This window comes from Molossus molossus, unplaced genomic scaffold (genome assembly GCF_014108415.1).
Source record: "Molossus molossus isolate mMolMol1 unplaced genomic scaffold, mMolMol1.p scaffold_m16_p_4, whole genome shotgun sequence".
NCBI lineage: Eukaryota > Metazoa > Chordata > Mammalia > Chiroptera > Molossidae > Molossus > Molossus molossus.
The window spans coordinates 32,222,058-32,243,980 of record NW_023425377.1 but is presented as its reverse complement, the minus strand read 5'-3'; the positions used below and the strand labels follow the sequence as shown (position 1 = coordinate 32,243,980).

At 43.0% G+C, this 21,923-nt stretch overlaps 1 protein-coding gene and 1 pseudogene across 1 annotated transcript; one reads left to right on the top strand and one right to left on the bottom strand.

The window, feature by feature from the left end:
- The first annotated feature begins 363 nt into the window (after positions 1-363).
- Positions 364-871, top strand: LOC118616408 (annotated as a pseudogene).
- An 8,007-nt stretch (positions 872-8,878) lies between these two features.
- On the bottom strand, positions 8,879-9,784 carry LOC118616321 (mitochondrial ornithine transporter 2). Its single transcript, XM_036241898.1, has one exon. The coding sequence runs from the start codon at positions 9,782-9,784 to the stop codon at positions 8,879-8,881; it is 906 nt and encodes a 301-aa protein (XP_036097791.1).
- Positions 9,785-21,923: the final 12,139 nt, after the last annotated feature.

Below are 21,923 nucleotides of genomic sequence, written 5' to 3'. Positions count from 1 at the left end.
CAAATATTGTAGACACAGTAGAAAAGTAAAACAAAATATTATATACAAGTCTATGACAAGAAGCTAAAAATGTTTAGTTGGAAAACAAATTGCTAGAAATATAATCAAACTGGTTCATCAAGATTAGATAAACTGGAGTATGATAACTGTTAAATTTCAGGACCATCTGGCTAAGAGTACTACCAAAAATTCAAGAAAGAAATAATTTCAGTCTTATATAAACACTTCCTTAGGAAGTGTTTTTTCACTTGGTGAAAAATGAACACTCCCTAAAAATGTTATATGTTAACCATAATCCTGATATCAAGAAAGGAAAATTAAAAGCCAATATTGAACAGAATGGCCAATGGCCTGCACAGCAACATGCCCAAGTTTTATTGTGACTACTGCAATACATACTTCACCCATGACTCTCCATCTGTGAGAAAGACACACTGCAGTGGTAGAAAACACAGAGAATGTGAAAGACTACTATCAGAAATGGATGGAAAAGCAGGCTCAGAGCCTGATTAACAAAACAATCTCAGCATTTCAGCAAGGAAATACCTCTGCTCCTCCTCGGGCAGAGACAATGATTCCTACCTCCTCTCAGTCTTCCAGGTCCTCCTTGCCTTGGTATGATACCAGCACCCCACATGGGGGCCCTCCCATGATGCCTCCTCCTCCTGGGATGATGCCAGTGGGTTCTGGTTCTCAGCATGGGCCTCCTGCTCACCTTTTATACAACTCTGAACAGATGCTTAGCACTCCTGGAATGAGGCCGCCAATGGGAGGGCACATCCCAGTGATGCCTGGGCCCCCAATGATGAGACCTCCCATCTGTTCCATGATGGTGCCTATTGGGCTAGAAATGACTCAACCAGACAGGTAAGGAGGGAGGGGAGATTCTTTCTATCAGTTTAATATTATGTGTTCTACTTCACCAGGAGATAATGGTGCTATGACTCTTGGTGTTTTTTAAAAGCAAGACCAAGAAGATTTACTCCTTCTTCCTATCAAAGAGAGAATAGTTTTGGAGTGGAGTAGTGGGACAATAAAAATAAAATAAAAAAATAAGGTTGCAGCCTGGCCAGTGTGGTTCAGTGGTTGAGCATTGACCCATGCATCAAGAGGTCGCTGGTTTGATTCCTGGTCAGGGCACATGCCCAGGTTGTGGACCAAATCCCCAGTGGGGGGCATGCAGGAGGCAGCCAATCAATGTTCTCTCATTGATATTTCTATCTCTCTTTTCCTCTCCCTTCCTCTCTCTCTAACATCAATAAAGAAAAATTAAAAAGTAAGGTTGCAGTTGGACCAGAGTGGCTCAGTTGGTTGAACATCATCCTGTGCACCGAAGGGTTGCTGGTTCGATTCCCAGTCAGGACACATGCCTAGGTTTCGGGTTTGATCCAAGGTTGGGGCATGTGCAGAGGGCAGCTGATTGATGTTTATCTCTCACATCAATGTTTCTCCCTCTCTTTTTTCCCTCTCTCTCTCTCTTCCTATCTCTAAGAATGCCCTCTGGTGAGGATTAAGGGGAAAAAAAAATAAGGTTGCAGAATTTGAAAAATCAATATAAAATTGTATTCTATAAACCAGCAACAAACAGAAATTTACATTTAAAATAAGGATACAATTTACAATCATAAAATATCAACTACGTATGAGCAAGTGTAAAAATATATAAGACTTCTATTGGGAAAGTATATAACTTTATAAAGAGACAGTAAGGTGACTAACATTAATGAAGAAATATGTGATGTTCATGTATCGGAAGATTCAAATTTTTTAAGTTATCAATTTATCTTCTCCCCTAGTACATTACTTTAAACATTACAACAGTAGTTAAACATTACTTTAAAATTCATGTGAAATAATAAAATGTCAATAATAGCTAGGAAACTTCTTAAGAAAAAAGAACAGGAAGAAAAAAGTCGCCTTGCTAATTATTAAGACTTGTTATAAATCTATATTAATCAAGATAGTCTGGTATTGGTGCACAGACAGAAAATTTGACAAATGTAATAGAGAGGTCAAAATAGATTTATATATATATATATATGTACATTTGAGTATTAAACAAGACGGCAAGTCAGATTATCTGTCTGCTCAGGCTACTGTAAGAAAATATCAGATTAGTGCCTTAAACAACCAGTGTTTATTTCTCACAATTCTGGAGCTGGGAAGTCTAAGATGAAGGTGCCAGCACACTGGATTCTTGATGAGGGCCTTTTTCCTGGCTTGCAGACTGTGGGGTTCTCTCTGTATCCTCACAAGGCTGAGAAAAGCAACTCTGCTGTTTTTTCTTATTATTATAAAGGCACTGACCTTATCATGGAGCTCTGTCCTCATAATGTCCTCCAGGCTTGGTTATCTCCCAAAGTCTCCACCTCCTAACACTGTAATCTTGGGGGTTAGGGCTTCAATATGTGAATTTGGAGGAAAGTGGAGCACAGACATTTAGTCTGTAACACAGATCAATGGAGAAAAGATGAGATGTTCAATTAAAAATAGTTATTAATACAGAAAAAAATTAAATTGAGTTTTAATTTAAAAATAAACTGCAGCCCTGGCCTGTTTGGCTCAGCGGTTAGAGCGGTGGCCCTCAGACCAAAGAGTCTCAGGTTCGAGTCCTGTCAAGGGTATGTAACTGGGTTGTGGTTTGGTCCCCTGTCCTGGTTGGGGTCGTGCAGGAGGCAACGAGTAGATGTCTCTCTCACATCAATGTTTCTCTCTCTCTCTCTGCCTCCCACTCTGACTGAAGATAAATGGGAAAATATCCTCAGGTGAGGATTAAAAAAACAAACAAAAAACAAACAATTCCAAATGGATCTAAGATTTTAATGTCAAACAAAACACCCAAAATGAAACAAAAACCTTTAAAGCTCTTAATGGAAAATTTAGATAAATTAAGTTTAGACCTGGGAGTAGAAATAATTTCTTTAAAAAAGACACTGACTGCCCTGGTTTGTTTGGCTCAGCAGCTAGAGCATTGGCCCGTGGACCAGAGAGGCCTGGGTTTGGTTCCCGTTAAGGGCACATACCTTGGGTGCAGTTTGTCCCTGGCCCTGGTTGGGGTCATGTGGGTGGCAATCAGTCAGTGTGTCTCTCTCACATCGATGTTTCTCTCTCTCTCTTCCTCCCTCTCTTCCTTCCACTCTATCTGAAGATAAATGCAAAAATGTCCTCAGGTGAGGATAAAAAAAAAAGACACTGACCTAGAATAAAAAATTAATAAATAATAAATTTGACTGCATTAAAATCAAAGACTTTGACTCGTCAATAGACATCTTAAAGATGTAGAAAAGTTAAGTCCTGGGGATGTAATGTATTGCTTGGTGACTATAGTTAACGATGCTGTATTATATATTTGAAAGTTGCTAAGACAGTAGATATTTGTGTGTATGTGTGTGTTTGTGTGTGTGTGTGTGAGAGAGAGAGAGAAAGAGAGACTTTTAAGATTTACCCCAGATAGCAAATTGAAGTGGAGAAGAAAGCATAAAAACAGAAGCACAGAGGAGAAAAATAAAGGCCAGTGTGTGCTAAAATCTAGTACTTACAGAAGACAGTAAAAGTGCCATGGCAGTCTCCAGACTTGGAATGGAACTCACTGCTATGTGGCCTCTTCCTGCCCAAATGGGCACCTGAGTCTGAGAAGATGCCCATGGCTGGTGCCGAGAAGATATGGAAGGCTTTTTATGGGCAACAGTTCCAAGAACCTAGATCAGGAACCTGAGTGCTGGCTAGAGAAGAGTCAATATGCCATTTATCCAAAGGCAGAAAGGAGCCCTTCCTCTGAATGCACAGAGGAGCCATTTGGCCCTGGCTGGTGTGGCTAAGTTGGTTGAGCACTGCCCTGTGCACTGAAAGGTCACCAGCTCCATTCTGGGTCAGAGCTCATACCCAGGTTGCAGTTTGATCCCCTGTTGGGATGTGTGCAGGAGGCAAACAATTGATGTTTCTCTCACATATCAATGTTTCTTTCTCCCTCTCTCTCAAATCAATACAAACTTTATTTTTAAAAGAGCCATTTGTATATAAATAAGCAAGCAACATATGTGGAAAGATGCCCTACTTAATGTCTGCTGACAGTCCAGGTTGCTGAGGAGGACCCAGTGAAACTTCTTTAGGCTGGAGTAGAAATATTCACTATATAGACAATTATCTGAAGGAACTAATATCCTTTCTGGGGACATTTGTTTCACCCACAGAAAGTACAGGATTGTTAAGAGAGGTCAATTTTCTACAAAACTACTTACCCATCTGTAAAATTTTCCACCTCGCAGTGCAGACTAAAGGCACTAATACCAAATATTCTGGTTTTGCAAAGCCATTAAGCCTGGTGCAATGAACAGAGCATCAGTGATGATGACGACCACCAACTTTGAAGAGATTGGGTGTGACAAAAAGATACTAGTCATTGAAAAGGAGCCAGTATTTATTTATTTATTTATTTTAAATCCTTGTCTGAGATATTTTTCCATTTATCTTTAGATAGAGTGGTGGGGGGGAGAGAAACATCGATGTGAGAGAGATACATCAATAGGTTGCCTCCCGCAGAACCCTGACCAGGGCTGGGGACCAAACCACAACTGAGAAGGAGCCAGTATTTATTTATTTATTTATTGATTGATTGATTGATTGATTGATTGATTGATACATGCCCCTAGCGGGAACCGAACCCAGGACTCTCTGGTCCACAGGACAATGCTCCAACCGCTGAGCCAAACCAGCCAGGGCAGGAGCCAGTATTTAAATGCTGGCATTCGAAGGGAGCTGAGAATACTGTGGATAGTTCCACAGTATACTGAGAATACTAAGGCAGGTTCCAGACTTAGATTATAGTTCCAATACTGAAATAATTTACTTTGTAAAGAGTCTCTTGCCCTGGCCGGTTTGGCTCAGCGGTTAGAGCGTCCGCCTGTGGTCCGGAGAGACCCGGGTTCGGTTCCCGCTAAGGGCATGTACCTTGGTTGCAGTTTGTCCCCGGCCCTGGTTGGTTGTGCGGGTGGCAGCCACTCGATGTGTCCCTTTCACATTGATGTTTCCCTCTCTCTCTCTTCCTCTCTCTCCCTCCCACTCAGTCTGTACAAAAAATGGAAAGATATCCTCGGGCGAGGATAAAAAAAATAAAATAAAATAAAAGAATAAAGAGTCTCTTGGAGAAGACTTCTGAGCCATTCCATGTGGATCTGGGTGAGATTAGAGACACCAGAGAGGTGTGGACTTTGAAAACAGGGATTTCAAAGCTCAGATGGTATTCAAGTTGAAAATGGAGGCTCTGGACAGAATACTACTTCCTGGCCTTGAGTAAAAAACCTCCCATGACTATGTTATGTCATCTTCCTAGAAATAATGATCACTCCTCCTTAGAGCTTTGGACCAGAAGAGAAAGAAAGTCCTTTTCTCTCAAGCTCAGCAACTTCAGGGTGTTTTCTTGTACAATTAAAGAAAATGACAGATTTGATACTATATTGCCAGATATGATTTTTCTGAGATGTCTCATATACTCAACAACTGTTACAGCTTGGAATCCTATAAAAGCTAGGACAGAGAATGAATTTCACTGTAGCATGAAGACTGTCTGGCCCTGACATAGGCCAAATAATGTAATAAATATCAGAAAAGATTTTTCAAAGTTGAGGGGTAAACTATGCCATGTGGAAGTGAAGTTTAAAATAAGGCTAGGCATCAGAAAAGTGGATTTGACCAATTTAAATCTCAGACATAAATACCATCTCACCACACAAAATAATAAATTAAATAAGTGGATGTTATAAGTCAATTATATCTCAATAAAAAAGGTAACACTGTCTGGCCAGTGTGGCTCAGTGGTTGAGCATCAACCCATGCACCAAGAGAACACCAGTTTGATTCCCCGTCAGAGCACATGCCCAGGTTGTGGGCCTAATACCCAATGGGGGGCATGCAGGAGGCAGCCAATCGATGTTCTCGCTGATCGATGTTTCTATCTCTCTCTCCCTCTCACTTCCTCTCTATATAAAAAATCAATATGAGAAATAGAAAATAAAAAACAAAGATAACATTATGAGGTGATGGATGTGGTATGTTAAATAAACAAAATCCAACTGAGTACATTTGAAGATCTAATTTTCTTTATTAAGTGATTCATAAATAGGGCATAGAGGAGCATTCCAATTAGTGACTAGAAGGATGCTCAGAGGAGGTGCACAAAATGGAAGGTTTTCATAGGCAGTAGGGTATGGCAGGGGAGTTATTAGCCGAGAGAGAGAGAGAGAGAGAGAGAGAGAGAGAGAGAGAGAATTATTTTTGAGAACAGAATCCAGATATCATTAATGTCTGAATACCCAGAGGTATATAGTACATTGTAAATAATGTGACTGAATATATATTTTTATTTAGGTAAATAGTTAACTGATAGAACACTCAAATTTCTTTAAACATTATTTCTTTAATATTTTTGTTACTATATTTTGCTGGTAATACACATCTGAAATGGTACAAATTGTACCCAAATATCAAATCATGAATTCAGCAGAGTGGTGAAAAATTTTCCTGAGTTAGGCTTCCATTCCCCAAGTCCACTCACTCCTACTTGCCTCAAACTATTTCTACTGAAGATATTTAGGTAAACCTGTTCATCAAAAATATGTAAAGGTAGGTCTACTGACAACAAGGCTGAGACAAGCTCACAGGTGCTGGGTAGGGGAATAGTTAACTCTGAAGAGGTCCACTTCCTGCTGGAAGGCAGTTCTATTCTCTATTCTGCTTTAATCCAGGCCTGCATGGATGAAGCCCCACTAAGTAGCTACTGACCATTCAAGTATGCAATATATAACTTAAATGTATAAATAAATTAAAAGTAAGGAAGGAAATGGTTTTCTTTTAAAGGAAAAGCACATGGAAGACCAGCCATGCATGGAAGCACCAGGCATCCCCTCCCCAAATGTCTGCCTCAGCCCCCATTTGTCCATATCTTGTTTCCCTGACCCTCTTGCTTCTGGCACTATTTTTATTTAGGTAAATAATTTAATGATAGAACACTTAAATTTATTTAAACACAATGTTGCAAATTACTGTATTTCTGTCTGTAACACAGATCTGAAATGGCATACACTGTACCCAAATATCAAACTCTGAATTTAGCAGAGGTTTCACACATAGCAAAAGCTAAAGGAAGTGAGATTTTACACAAGATTTATGTTCTGTTGACAGTGATACACACATATGGTATGGACTATTATTAAGACTGATAGCCTGCTTGTTTTTAGCTTTACATGCTGCTTAAGAACACTTCTTATTGAAGACTCTGCTGGTCTTGGACCAGCAAGGAATGGTAAGGCTTATTTAATGATGGCAAGAATGGCTCTCTTACCATAGGGCTATATAGTACTCATCAGCAAGTTTGTGGGATAAGATGAACTGTGTTTTATTTTTTTGTGTGCATATACACATACATATGGTACAGTTTAATAAAATTGTTTTTCTTGTGTTTCTATGCTTTATAAAGTCACACTCCACATACAGTTATCATTAAAATTCACTGATGGTCAGTGCCAAATTTAGAAGGTTCCAACACTGTATAAGCATGAGAAGGAATTATGGACTTTCAGATAAACTTCAGGATGGGTCAGCCCTAACATTCCTCACTGTGGAGTACAAGCACTAAATTCTGTCCAGTTCTACCTGAGAAGAGAGGACTTCATCCACGAGTATTGTCACTTGCACACCAAACGAAATAAAAGTTTCTATTGACTTTGGCACTCTGTTCCCTGGAAGGATTTCTGACTGGTAAAGGCAGACAGTGAATAATCCAGAGTGGATCAACAACCCCTAAATGGGCCCAGAGAACACCCTGGAATCCTACCCAGGCCAGCACCCAGAAACTAGAAGCTAAGAACTGTTTTCAGCTACATGGGTCTTCATCAAAGAACAACCCCTTCCCTCAACCCCTTTCTCAATCTAAAGCCCCACAGAGGAGAAGCTCTTTGGGAGAGAAGGAAAGTTGGTATAGATGAAGGACATGCTACTTCTCAAAGATCTGATACTCTAGGCCACACCTAAGAGTGTGGAATATGATCCCACTTTGAAAATGGATGGCACTTTTTTTTAGAGAGAAAGAAAAGAAGGAAGATAGAGATAGAAACATTGATATGAGAGAGAAACATTGATCAGCAGTCTCCTGCACAAACCCCACCAGGGACTGAGCCCGAAACCCAGGCATGAGCCCCGACCAGGAATTGAACGGGGACCTCTCGGTCCATATGATGTTGCTCACTCCATTGAGTCACACCAGCCAAGCTGGATGGCACTATTTTAAGAGTAGAGCATCTTAGAAAAATCCAGGATGCCAACTCTGAAACTTTAACTCAAGAATGTGGAACACACAGCAGTATGTTCTCTTCTTTAAATCTAGATGGGTATTTTGGTTTTCAATTACCACACAAAAACTTTAAAATTTTTAATTGCCTAGTTCAGTATACAGTTTTAAAGAGAACCTACATCTTGAATGAGTTAAGCAGTAATTTATAACCATCTTCATAAAACATAGTTAACTCAGTTTTTCTGGTGCTATGAAATTAAACAGGGAACCAAACTGTGTTTTACTTACAACACATAACCAACTAAATCGTATGTACATGTACAGGTTTATACAAACACTGTGATATAACTTTCAAATTAGGTAGGACCACCCACTCTATAGTGCACAAAACACAGAAGGAGCAACTTTTCTATTTCAGGTCAATTATAGGCTGAAATTACATGAAGAAAAACAGAGGTTCTTCCACAAAGTTTAAGATTTAGGGTAGAATAAGACAAAAACAAAATTCCCAAGAAGTAAAAAATAACCCTACATTAGTCCAGAGCTCCATGAGTCCTCCAAGGTGGTATTTGAATCCAGGTTCACCAAGACACTTCAGTATGCTTCAAACTGGTTCATCATCCTCCTCCTGCTGTATTCATAAACCAAAAACAGCGACCCATTGGCAGGTAATGCTCGAATCATAGTAGCTGTCAATCCAAAATATAAGGCTGCTATCCCTTCTCTTTCCACAATACTTAAAAGAGTTCTGATAAATCCTGCCTGTTTTCCAGACATGGAAAGAACCTGAATTCTGGATTTGATACAATCCACTGGGTATATGACAAGCCAAAGGCAAATCCCAGCAATTCCACCACTTAACATCAAAGGGACAGGGCCTAGTTCATCTTTTGATCTCCCCGAGGCAAAAAACGATCGGCTCAGTTCATAGCCACCGAAGAAGAAGAAATAGCCCGGTACTTCTTGAATGAGAGTGCTCGAGAGTCCGTGGTAGAAGCCCAAGAGGCCATCCTTCCTAAGGATGCCCTTCACAACGGACCAAACGGTGTTGTGGCTTTTGGCTATCTTCCCTGACATCTCCAATTCGTACATGGTCTGTAGCCGGCACTTCACAAGCTCCGTGGGACACAGGGCCAGCGCAGCAAACGCAGACGCCAAGGAACCGGCAGTTGCAGTCTGCAGATCACTCAGCTTTGCCTGCTTGTCCAGTCCCACCACTTTCTTCACGAACTGTTGGCAGAAGCCGTAGCACATGAAGAGGACGGAGTTCTCGGCGACGTAGGCCATCAGCGCGGGGCCGGTGCCCTTGTAGAAGCCGCGCAGGCCCACTTGCGCGTACGTCTTCAGGCAGCAGTCGGTGAAGCCCTTGTACATGCCGGGGAACGTCTGCATCTTCACTTTCACTGTGTCGAAGGGCTGCCCGGTCAGGACACACGCGGTGCCCCCGAGGGCCCCTGCTGTGAGGTCGATGGCCGCTTGGATGGCAGGATTAGACCTCATGTTCGCTCTCTGGTCCGCTGGGCTCTGTGGAAAGCGACTCTTTGGAGCTGCGTCGGGCGTCTCTGGACCCACCGCCTACTCCTCGCTATGACTCCGCGGCGGGAAAAGGGGCTGAACCCCAGGCGAGGCCGCCGGCCGCCTCCTCGCGCCGGAGGTAACTCAATGTCCGCGGCCTCTCGCGAGACTCTCCAGCGCCCCCTGCGGGCCGGGCCGCGCAACCGCCATCCCAGCGCCAGCGCGCGGGAGGTGCGGACTGAATACGTAAATACTTTTAATGAACGCAACCACGAAAGCTCTAAGATAAATTCTTGCAGGGACAGGTAGACTCTGGGAGCTGCTCTTCAAGTGGCGGGGGGTGGGGTAGGGGTAATACTTTTCTATAGGCTCAGACCACTACCCCGCCTCCCCTAGAGTCCCTGGGAGCAACAAAAGGAGAGCTGCTCACAGTTGATAGAGCCCCGAGCCAAAGGGTCAATCAACACAAACAGAGGTTTAAGTAGGAAAGACAAACAAACCGCTGGGGGCGGCGGGGGCCTGGGGTGTTTACATACCATTCGGCTGCTTTTGACTAGAAAACCTTTAATCATCTCTGGGATGAGAATGGCGGCTCTGCAGAGGGACGGGCCCACAGGGCCTCAGGAGGTCGGGTCCTGGGGATGCTGGAGGCGCGCTGAGGCGGGCGGATGCGCTACCCCGGGCCTGTGGAGCTGGAGAAGGGCTATTTCGTGGCAACATCTCCTGGCACCTGGGTTTAGAGCCCTGGGAGCTGGTGGGACTGAGTGTTCATCATTTCTAGAGGTAAGACCTGGCATTTTACAATCGGCCTGGAAAAGAGGTATTTATATATTGCTAAGAAACTTGATAGTAAAGGGCTGTGTGGTTCCAGCTGTCTATGCTTGCTAAATTTCGTGGTTTCTGAGGAGCCAAAGTGTTTTGGGCAGCAGCTGCATAAATTCGGGATATAAATGACAACACACTAGTTCCAAGGTAAAGTGAGGTTTGGGACATCAGTGAGGGTGCCGCTCTTAGGACACACCTCCCAGAGGCTCATAATCCCAGCATTAGAATGTATTTTCCTAAAGTTTACATTCCAAGGCCTAGTTGGAATTTTACTTTGGGGATTAAAAACAAACAAAATAGCCCTGGCCAGTTTGGCTCAGTGGTTAGAGCATCGACCTGCGGTCCCTCACCCGGGTTCGGTTCCCGCTAAGGGCATGTACCTCGGTTGCAGTTTGTCCCCGGCCCTGGATGGTCCTGCGGGTGGCAACCACTCGATGTGTTCCTTTCACGTCGATGTTTCTCTCTTTCTCTCTCTTCCTCACTCCCTCCCATTTCTCTCATTCTCTCTCTTCCTCACTCCCTCCCACTCTATCTGAACAAAAATGGAAAAAAATGTCCTTGGGTGAGGATAAAAACGAAACAAAACAAACAAACAAACAAACAACAAACAAAAAAACAAAATAGGGGAAGGGTTAGAAAGTATACTGTAATGATTTTCATCTAGAAAGCTTCCCTTACCTAATTATCTTCCGCTGTCAATTAATATTTAAAAGTGAGGCGCTTTTTAAAAAGTGAAAGCAGATTGTGTATGGGTAGAGTTTGCCAACAGATAGAGTTTATTGTTGTATGTAGTGTGACCTGGCCTTTTCTTGGAGTATTTGGATTTTTTTTCTCAGGAACCACATGGTTTCTTCAGAGAATACTCTTTGGAATGATTCCTTGTAGGAGCGTGTGTGTGGATTTGGGTAGGAGGAAAGGGGGTATCCTTTGGATACTGATTTAATGAGACCAAGATAGGGAAGGAGAGGTGACATTCCTGCAGTAAAGGATATAGATTTTCACATAATTCCCATTTGACGCTATAAACCCCAACTTTCATCTGTGCCTTTTTCCTTATCTAGAAAATGAACTTTCCAAACTAACTAAATAAATACATAAATAAAATAAAACAAAATAAACTTCGTATGTGTGGGATGGAGAAAGAAAAGTCATCTAGATTCCTGGGGTGGGATAAGGATCTTCGATATTCAACCGCTCTGAACACAGACTTTAATGAATACCAGGTTTCCACCTTATCTATTTCCCCTTCCTTGGAAACTTCTGCTTGCAAAAATTGAGCTTCTCACAGATTCTATATCAAGTGGGTTTGTTTCTCTTTGGTATACCCCATTGCAGACATTTAGCATATGCCTTTCTCTGATCTCTGAATTAATTTATCATTTATTCATTTGCTTTGGCCTTCTGAAAATGGTTTGACATCTATCATTTAATGTTGTCTCATCTCTTATTCTCTTAACCTTGTGGGTTATTGTTATTTTGGCAGGATTGTTGATAGAGAAGAGATATGTGAGAACAATCTGCCATTTTAGATTAGAAAAAGATTTTTAAATACTTCATGTCTTATTTAAGGGATGTTTAATGTTTTGATATGACCCTCGGGAAAGACAGGGAGGAAAAAGTATATTTTAATATTTATTGTGGAGGCCCTATCAAGTTATCTAGAAGTACATTCAATATTTTAATGATGACCATTGATTTTCAATTAATTACCTCTGGTTCACTGTTTGTTTGTTTTTTTAGTTTTTTGTTTTTTAGTACGTGCCCCTAGCGGGAACCGAATCTGGGACTCTCTGGTCCACAGGCTGACGCTCCAACCGCTGAGCCAAACTGGCCAGGGCGTGGTTCACTGTTTTTAACCCACTTCCTGTTTTCCCCAATAAAAGGTCTGAGATTCAGGAGATCACATCCACAACACAAGGTCAATGTACAGCAAAATGGCTTTATTACATGAGCCTGGGTGCAGGCAGGCTGAGCCCCCAAAAAGAGAGTCAGCCCTGTATAACATTTGGGGTATAGGTTATATACTCTGCTTCTAGCTTCCAGCAGTTCCTACTGACATACTCTGCATGGCCCATTGTCCACTTTGTAGTTGGACTGGTCTGGTATCTTGTCCTGCATCTGCTGGGTGATTCATTGTCTTGCAGATAATCCAGATAATCCATACTCAACAGAAAACGGAGCGAAGGTCATGCAAGCAACACTTCTTTTATAGTTCCCACCTTTTGCAAGCTTTTACCTTTACCCTTTAAAACATTACTAACCCTTTCATTCCCATCTTATAATGATGATAAAAAGGTAAAGGGGGCAAAATTTCTCTTTGTCTACTGCCTGTAGGTGTGGGATCATTGTGGACTCCTAAAAAGAATTTGTTAGATAATTTCTTGGGAAATGGGGCAATAGGGTCCTTTTACCTGTGCTAGAACAAATTGTCCAACTATCTGGTTGACTAAAATTTGCAGTTGATTTTGTACAAACCTCACAAGAGGCAGGGTCCAAAAAGCAATAATAGGAAGGCTAATACTAGGGGCCCTATAAAGGGGAGTAGCCAGATTAGTTAGGCAAGGCTGCTTCTATACTTGTCCAGATAGATTGGGCTAGGTGATCCTGATTGAATTCTTTTAGCCACTGGGCATTATCTAGAATTCATTGTGTTCTCTCCTCAACCTGGTCAGTTGAGTTAACATAGAATCAACAAGATGTATTTGCTTTCTTGTATATAGACTTCCCTCTTTGGCTAGAAAACAGTCTAGTGCCATGCGGTTGTCTATTACCATGCAGGCAAGAGAGTCGAGAGATTTTGAAAGAAGTTTGAAATTTTCACCTGTATCTCTATCTATATATACCATGGTGGTGGTTATGTTTTTTGATGTTATTCCTCCCATGAGGTCCACAGTGGTAATAGCAGCTATTACTCCTGCTATGAGGAGTCCAACTCCCCTTTTTGCCCAATGATAGCTTCCGGGCTCAGGGCTTGATAAGATTGAATTAGGGATAAAGGAATGGATTAAGGTATTGGCTGGGGTGACATATCCTATTGACCATAAGCCACCCTGTTTGTCTGGATTTAGGCATTGGGTAGCAATTCCTCTCCTGGAGGCAGAAATGTTTAGTGCACCTAAAAGCATCATTCCCTCTGGTAAGCAAACTAGTCCAGTGATATTTGGGCCTAGGGAAGTGTTTGATAAACCCACAAGTAAGATTCAAATGATTAAACCATGACAGAGGGAGAAGAGGGCTAGTGCCACCGGCAGAACTGCATCCTGGATAGCAACTAATTTCCCTAGGATGATTTTCTTGGTATTGCATCAATTCCCTCTGAGCTTGCACATGTAAACTCCAACTGCAGGGGTTAGACACATCATGAATAATTAGATTACAGGTACCCCTCATAAGGTTATAATGAAAGATATTATACATGGTGCCTGCTCGGTATGCTTGGTTGAGTACAGCATGTCTAAGGTTGGGGGTGTTAAAGATTGTCATGTAGCCGTTATATTGGAAGCAACATAAAGGTGTTCAGGTGCTGCCTATCCCTAGTAAATAAGGTGGGTGCAAGAATGCCTGTCCTCAACCCACTGTGTGGGAGAGCATAATTGCCAATGATATATCAGATAAGGGGTTAATTTCCAATATATGTAGAGTGTTCATACAACTCAACAAAAGGAAGACAAAGAGCCCGACTAAAAAATGGGCAGAGAAACTAAATAGACACCTCTCCAAATAGGACATACAAATGGCTAAGAGACATATGAAGAAGTGTTCAATATCACTAATTATCAGAGAGATGCAAATTAAAACAACAATGAGGTATCACCTCACACCTGTCAGAATGGCCGCCATCAACAAATCATCAAAAGACAGGTGCTGGCGTGGGTGTGGAGAAAAGGGGACTCTAGTACACTGCTGGTGGGAATGCAGATTGGTGCAGCCACTATGGAAAACAATATGGTGTTACCTCAAAAAATAAAAAATTGAACTTCCATTTGACCCAGTGATCCCACTTCTAGGAATATACCCTAAGAAGCCTGAAACACCAATCAGAAAGAATATACGTACCCCCATGTTCATAGCAGCAGTATTTACAATAGCTAAGATCTGGAAATATCCCAAGTGTCCATCAGTAGACAAATGGGTAAAAAAGCAGTGGTACATATACACAATGGAGTACTATGCAGCTGTAAGAAAGAAAGATCTCTTATCCTTTGAGACGACATGGAGGAACCTGGAAAGTATCATCCTAAGCGAAACAAGCCAAACAGAGAAAGACAACTATCATATGATGTCACTTATTTGTGGAATATAATGAACATAACAGTCTGAGGAATGGGGTAGTCCCAGAGACATGGAAGTGGGGTACATACTGACAATCCCCAGAAGAGTGGGTGGTGGGGGAGAGATAAACCACAGAACTTATATGCATGTGTGCATGAGTATAAGCTGGGGACAGGGCGGGGAGGGAGGGGAAAGGGGGAATCAGTGGGGGGAAAAGGAGAAACATCTGTAACAAAAATAAATAACAATTTAAAAAAAAAAAAAGAATGCCTGTCCCCTGGGTTGAGAAAAAGCCCCTGTCAGCCCAGATAGAAGCATGTGATTGTAGGATATGGAAGGCATATTTAGTCAGTGTAGATGTTTGCCCTCTGGCCCTTTGCTAGGTTTAGAGCTCTGATTAAAACAATTACTTCTGCTTTTTGAGAGGTTGTGCCTGGAGGGAGGGGACCAGCCTCAATAACCTCTTTAGGCTCCAAGGTTATAATTGCATAACCAACACAGGAGGCACCCTGTGACTGTAGGCGCTGCATCAATGAACCACATATGATCTGCCTTTGGAAGAGGCTGTCCTTGATAAAGGGAAAGGGAGATAAACAGGAGTCTAAAATTTCTAAACAGCAGTGTGTCTCTTCTTTTCCTCCTTTAAATGGTAAAGGAAGTAAAGTTGCTGGATTAAGGGGAGAGGTAGATGCTACTGAGACCTGAGGCATTTGGAGGAAAAGGGTGTGTAGCTGTTGAATGCGAGAAGGTGACATTACATTTTGTAAATGTTGCTGAGGATAGTATATCCTTTAAATTATGAGAGGAGTGGACTGGGCTATAAAAGGTCATCTTTAGGCTCTCAAGGGTGAGGACTACCTCCCCTGCTAAAGCCCTAAGGCGTGGTGGCCATCCCAGAACAGTATTATCTAACTGTTTAGAAAGGTATGCTACAGACTGGAGGGTGGGCCCCTTCAACTGTCGTAGGAGTTCAACTGCCACTCCTTGTCTTTAATCTATGTATAAAATAAATGGCTTGGTTAAGTCTGGCAGAGTGAGGGCAGGAGCCTGGGTAAGGGCTTACTGTAATTTCTGAAAAGGAGCCTTAATGGGAGTGACAGAATTTAAGGGTTCTTCAAGACTCCCTTTGGCAGCCTGATAGAAAGGTTTAGCTAAAAGTGCAAAATTAGGAATCCACCTGAAGTAACCTGAAAATGAAAGAAGCTCTTGTTTAGTCTCCAGGACGGGGGTTTCAGAGATGAGGGAGATTCGGCCTGCAGGGATCCCTCTGGAATGGGGAGTAAGAGTGAGCCCCATTACTCAGGGAGTTGTAAGTTGAGCTTTCTAAGGAGAAACCCAGTACCCTTTTTCTGCAAGAAAATTCAATAAACAGGTGGTATGATTTTCAGAATCCTCTCTGGTGGGACTACAAAGGAGAAGGTCATCTATATAGTGAAGAAGAATGGAGCCTTTTATGTCTAATTGCTGCAAGTCACTGGCTATGGCCTGCCCAAAGAGGTGGGAACTGTCTGGAAATCCTTGAGGGAGAACAATCCATGTTAGCTGTTGGGACTGCCCGGTGTCTGGGTCAGTCCAGGTGAAAGCAAAAAGGTTTTGAGAACCTGGATGTAAAGGAATAGTTAAAACGGCATCTTTAAGGTCTAGGACTCTAAAGAACTATGTGTTAGCCAGGATTTGGGACAGAAGAGTACATGGGTTAGGAACAACTGGTTGCATTGGCTGTACAGCCTGATTTATGATGCAGAGGTCTTATACTAGACAGTAAGATCCATCGGGCTTTCGTACAGGCAAAATGGGAGTGTTATAGGGAAAATAGGTGGGGTGAAGTAAATTTTTCTTTAGAAGTCAAGTTAAGACAGGTTTCAGTCCTTTGGAGGCTTCTATGGGGATAGGGTATCATTTCTGGGACAGGAAAAATGAGGGATCTTTGAGAGATATCTTCATTCGCATATGATGCTTAGCTGCAGAAGGGAGGAGTGTGTCCCACACTCTGGGGTTAACTAGTTCTGGAGGTAATGGTAGGGGGATTATGTTAGGAGAGCAGGCCGATTCTTGGAGGAGCAAAGTAAAGAATGAGAGTGGTTAGTGGGGAGAGAAGGAGTAAAGGTTAAAGTAGCATGGAGTTTAGAAAGAATGTCTCGCCCTAACAAGGGAATGGGGCAGGCTGGTAACACTAAAACAGAGTGGAGAAAGTTACAAGTGCCTAAAGAAAAGTGAGTGTCTGGGTTGCCCTGGGTTGTGATATTTGTCCGACAATTCCCACAACTGAAACCCCAGAGTGTCGAAGAGGTCCCCTGAACTCAGGGAGGGCAGAGTAGATTGCCCTGGTATCAATTAAAAGTGAAATTGGCCTACCTGCTACCATCAGAGTTACCCGAGGTTCGGAGTTCAAGATGATGGTCAGGGCGTCGATTCCAGGGCACCTTCAGTCTTTAGTCACAAGGCCAATCAGATCAAGGCCTAGATTTCTCATTCCACTAGTCCAAGGAAGGGATGAGGACCAACTCTGCAGTCTGTCCGCAGTCTGACTTCCAGTGGGGTCCTCCACATTGAAGACATGGCTTAGGTGGTGGTGGGGATTGGGGCATTGCTTCACCCAATAGCCAGTCTGATTGCATTTAAAGCAAGGACCTGGGGGTCCACTCTGCTGATTCTGGTGGGTGCCCTTTTTCTGTCCCCTGAAGGGGGTTTGCTGACCCCTTTAATTAGTGGGGCCTCTGATGGCAGAGGCAAGCATTTGGAAGTCTGCTATTCTTTGCCGTTTAGCCTCTTCATCATGATGATTAAAAACCCTTAAGGCTAGATTTAAAAGTTCCCGTTGAGGGGTTTTAGGGCCATCTTCAAGTTTTTGTAACTGTCTCCTAATGTCTGGGGAGATAAATCTCAGGTTTAAAATGACAGGCCTATCTGGGCTAGTGGGATCTAAGTTAGTATATCTTCTCATAGCCTGTGTCAGGTGGAATAGAAAGGTTGCAGGGTTTTTCTTTCCTGGATTATTTCAGAAAGTTTTTCATAGGTTACAGCCTTGTGTGAGGCTTTTATAAGTCCCCCAGTGAAACATATTATCATGTGGTCCCTGGCTTTCCTACCACCCTATTGTCCTGATAATTCCACCTGGGATCCTGGCTAGGGATTGCTTCAGCCCCTAACAGGTTAGAGGGGGCCTGTTGTCTCATATTATTGACATGGCCCTGGGCATTAACCCAGACTTGATTTTTATCTTCTGGATTAAGGATGGAAGAGAGAATAACATTAATATCATTCCAAGTTAGGTCATAGGACTGGGTAAGGTACTCAAATTCCTGAGTATAATGGGTGGGATCCTCAGCAAAGGATCCTAATCTTTTATTTATTTGAGACAAATCTGAGAGAGAGAAGAGGACATGAACTCTGACAATCCCTTCAGCTTCTGCTACTTCTCTCAGGGGGCATTTTAAAACGGGGGTCGGGGTAGGGGATGGATAGGGACCTACCATCCAGGATCAAGATGGTTCCTGATCACATGTGTGAGGGAGTCATTTGCAGTGGTAGAGGAGTCGGAGCCAGAGTAGAAGGTTCAGAGTAGGGTGGGGGGGCCACAGAAGGGGCTGGAGGAGGAGGCAGTGGAGCAAGATTGGCTGGGTCAAAGGAAGAAACAGAAGTTAGTGCATCATCTTCAGAGGGAGGTTTGGGATGACTAGAGTGGAGTAGGAAGATTTGGGAGGAAGAGCAAGAATCGCATAAAGAGGGATGTGTTTTGAGTGCAAAAAAGGCCTGAATGTAAGGAACCTCAGACCATATTCCTTGCCTTCGACAGAAATTGTCTAGGTCAGTGAGAATGTCAAAAGTGCTGTTCTCAGGCTATTGTGACCCATTGTCTAATTCGAATTGAGGCCACGCAGTGTTGCAGTAACAAAAAATGAGTCGCTTGGGACATATGTTCTGAGTGAGGCCTAGGGTCTTTAGATTTTTTAGGAGACATCCTAGGGGGTGTTATCGCATGTTGCAGTGTGAGATGTCTTGGCCTAGCAGCCTGATGGATACACTAGTGGAAGAAGAAGGTGTACCCCCTTCTCCCCTAGAATAGAGAGACATGCAACTCACCTATATCAGGTGTCCCAGATAAATTGTGAGCTGAGAGAACCTGGTTCCCAAGGAACGTGTCCTGACCAGTGCTGGATTTCAGGAGGGATGATCATACAGATGTGACCGAGAGACCTGGCTCTCTTATGTCCTGGATAGAGGATAATAGGACAGCCTGGAGATCAGACCAGTACACAAAAACACTCACCAGTGAATTAGTGTTCGGTATTGATGCTCGATCGGCAGGAAAGGTTGAAGGTCCTGTATCTGGCTGAGGATGTGATCAGTCCCAGTCCAGAAGGAGGTCTGGAGGATTCTGGGGGCCTGCGGTTGCCCCCTATGTGGGATTCTCACAGACCTCCTGGGTTTTGGCACCAAATCAAAGGTCTGAGCCGGCAGGAGATCACATCCACAACACAAGGTCAATGTACAGCAAAATGGCTTTATTGCATGCACCTGGGTGCTGTGGGTTGAGCCCCCCAAAAGGGAGTCAACCCTGAATAACAGTTGGGGTATAGGTTATATACTCTGCTTCTAGCTTCCAGCAGTTCCTACTGACATACTCTGCATGGCCCATTGACCACTTTGCAGTTGGACTGGTCTGATATCTTGTCCTGCATCTGCTGGGTGATTCACTGTCTTGTGGATAATCCAAATAATCCATCCTCATCAGAAGGCTGAGCAAAGGTCATGCAAGCAACACATTTTTTCACAGTTTCTGCCTTTTGCAAGTTTTTACCTTTACCCTTTAAAACATTACTAACCCACCCTGGCCGGTTTTGCTCAGTGGTTAGAGCTTCGGCCCATGCACCGGAGAGTCCCGGGTTCAGTTCCTGCTAAGGGCATGTACCTTGGTTGCAGTTTGTCCCTGGCCCCGGTTGAGGTTGTGTGAGTGGCAACCAGTTGATGTGTCTCTCTCACATCGATGTTTCTCTCTCCCTCTTCCTCCCTCTCTCTTCCACTCCATCTAAAGATAAATGCAAAAAATGTCCTTGGGTGAGGATAAAAAAAAAAAATTAAAACGTTACTAACCCTTTCACCCAAGAATACTCAGCAGTGGTATTTAAGGCTGCAACCTTTACCATGAGATAACTCTTGGATTACAGTCCTAACCTTACCCCCAAAGTTTGCCACAAACTATCTCACTTTTATTATTATTTTCATATTGCTCTAGTACATTGAAGTCTCTGGAAACAAAAGACATCATTTTATTCATAGCATTTTATTTTTAGTAGTGGTATTTCCATTTACAAAATATAATAATTATTGATCAGGCAAATTATGACTGGTGAAAGATTTTTACTTTTGTTTTAGTACCTGCATTTTGCCAACAATTCTTCCACATCTGCTGGTCAATCAAAGGCCTAGATTTCATTGCAGAAGATCAAACCTGAGTTAGACTTTCTTGTAAATAAGTTTTCAATTGTATATACTCCTATCAGAAACATTGCAGTCAATGAATCACTGATGCTATTCAAGGGGTGGTTAGCTATGAAGCAGTTCTTGAGCACGCTTTAGTCTCAAGCTATATGTACTTTATGAAAGCCAGTCTGGTTACATGTGCTATATGCTTGTTCACACAGGGCCAAGTATAAATTTGAAAGATTCAGCTAATGGTCTAAAATTGTCTTGCATTATTCTTAACATTGGTAAATGACCATGGCCAAGGATATTGTGTCTTCTTCGATAACTTTTATACAGCTTTCATGCTTTTTAGAGAATTACATCAAAACAGGACTGATGTAAGTTGTGACAGCTTTTTTGAACAGAAAATAGATGCCAAATTATCTGAAAAAAAAATTGCAAAGGGGATGACTGTAGCCAGATTCTGTGATGAACTTATAGCATTGAAATGGTGTGACAAGGAGGTAACAATGTTCTCAGCATTGTGCAGTGATACTGTGATTGAAGTAGACAACAGAAATGGAAGGAAAACTAAGAAGCCATGTGTCATTGTGGATTACAATGAGAATATGGTAGCAGTGGACTCAGCTGATCAGATGCTTACTTCTTATCCAACTGAGCACAAAAGGCACAAAGTTTGGTATATTTTCCCACCTTCTAAACACTACAGTGCTCTCTGGCCAGTGTGGCTCAGTGGATTGAGCGCTGTTCCATGGATTGAGGTTCCAGTTCAATTCCAGTTAGGGGACATGCCTGGGTTGCAGGCTCGATCCCCAGTATGGGGCATGCAGGAGGCAGCTGATCAATGTTTCTCTCTCACATTGATGTTTCTATCTCTTCCTTCCTCTCTCTAAAAAAATCAATTAAAACATATTTTAAAGAAATAATAATAAAGGAAGATGGCGGAGGGCAGGACCGGAGGGAGGGTGAGTGTGTGAGAGAATGAGCGAGTGTGTGAGAGAGTGTGAGTGGACGTGAAGGTAGACAACCAAACCCAAGCAGTGCAGAGAGCGGAGAAGAAGGTTCCTGTACTGTGGATGAAAGCAGCTGGCTACCTCAGTAAGTGGCCCTAAAGGGTGCTTCTCCCTGTACTGTGGGGAGGTCCCACCATTTTGGAAGATCTCAGGTCTTCCCTGGGAGGAGGCAGTGGGAGTAGCTAGGGCCCAGCAACCTGAGCCTACCAGCACACCTGGCACCATAGGACCAGTGGACAATCTGTGTCAACACAGACCGTTGTATAGTAGTGGAGCTCTGAAGGTGCCAGTCGTGGAAGCCACAGACAGCCTGGAGCCCAGCACCATCCCTCATAGTAGCAGCCCAATCAGAGTTGAGATATACCCCCAGCAACAGAGGCTGGGGAGCAGACATCCATTCCCAGGCAACAGAAACATAGATCAGCAGTTAAGACCCATCCCCAAACACTACAGCAAAAGCTAAGCAGGTGTTGAGCTTCACTGGGCAGCAGCATTCCCCAGCCAACAGTGGTGGGACCTGGGGCTCCACAGAGGCCTGTATGGTCCAGTAGCCCACAAGAGCAGTGGGAAACCAGAGCCCAAGAGAT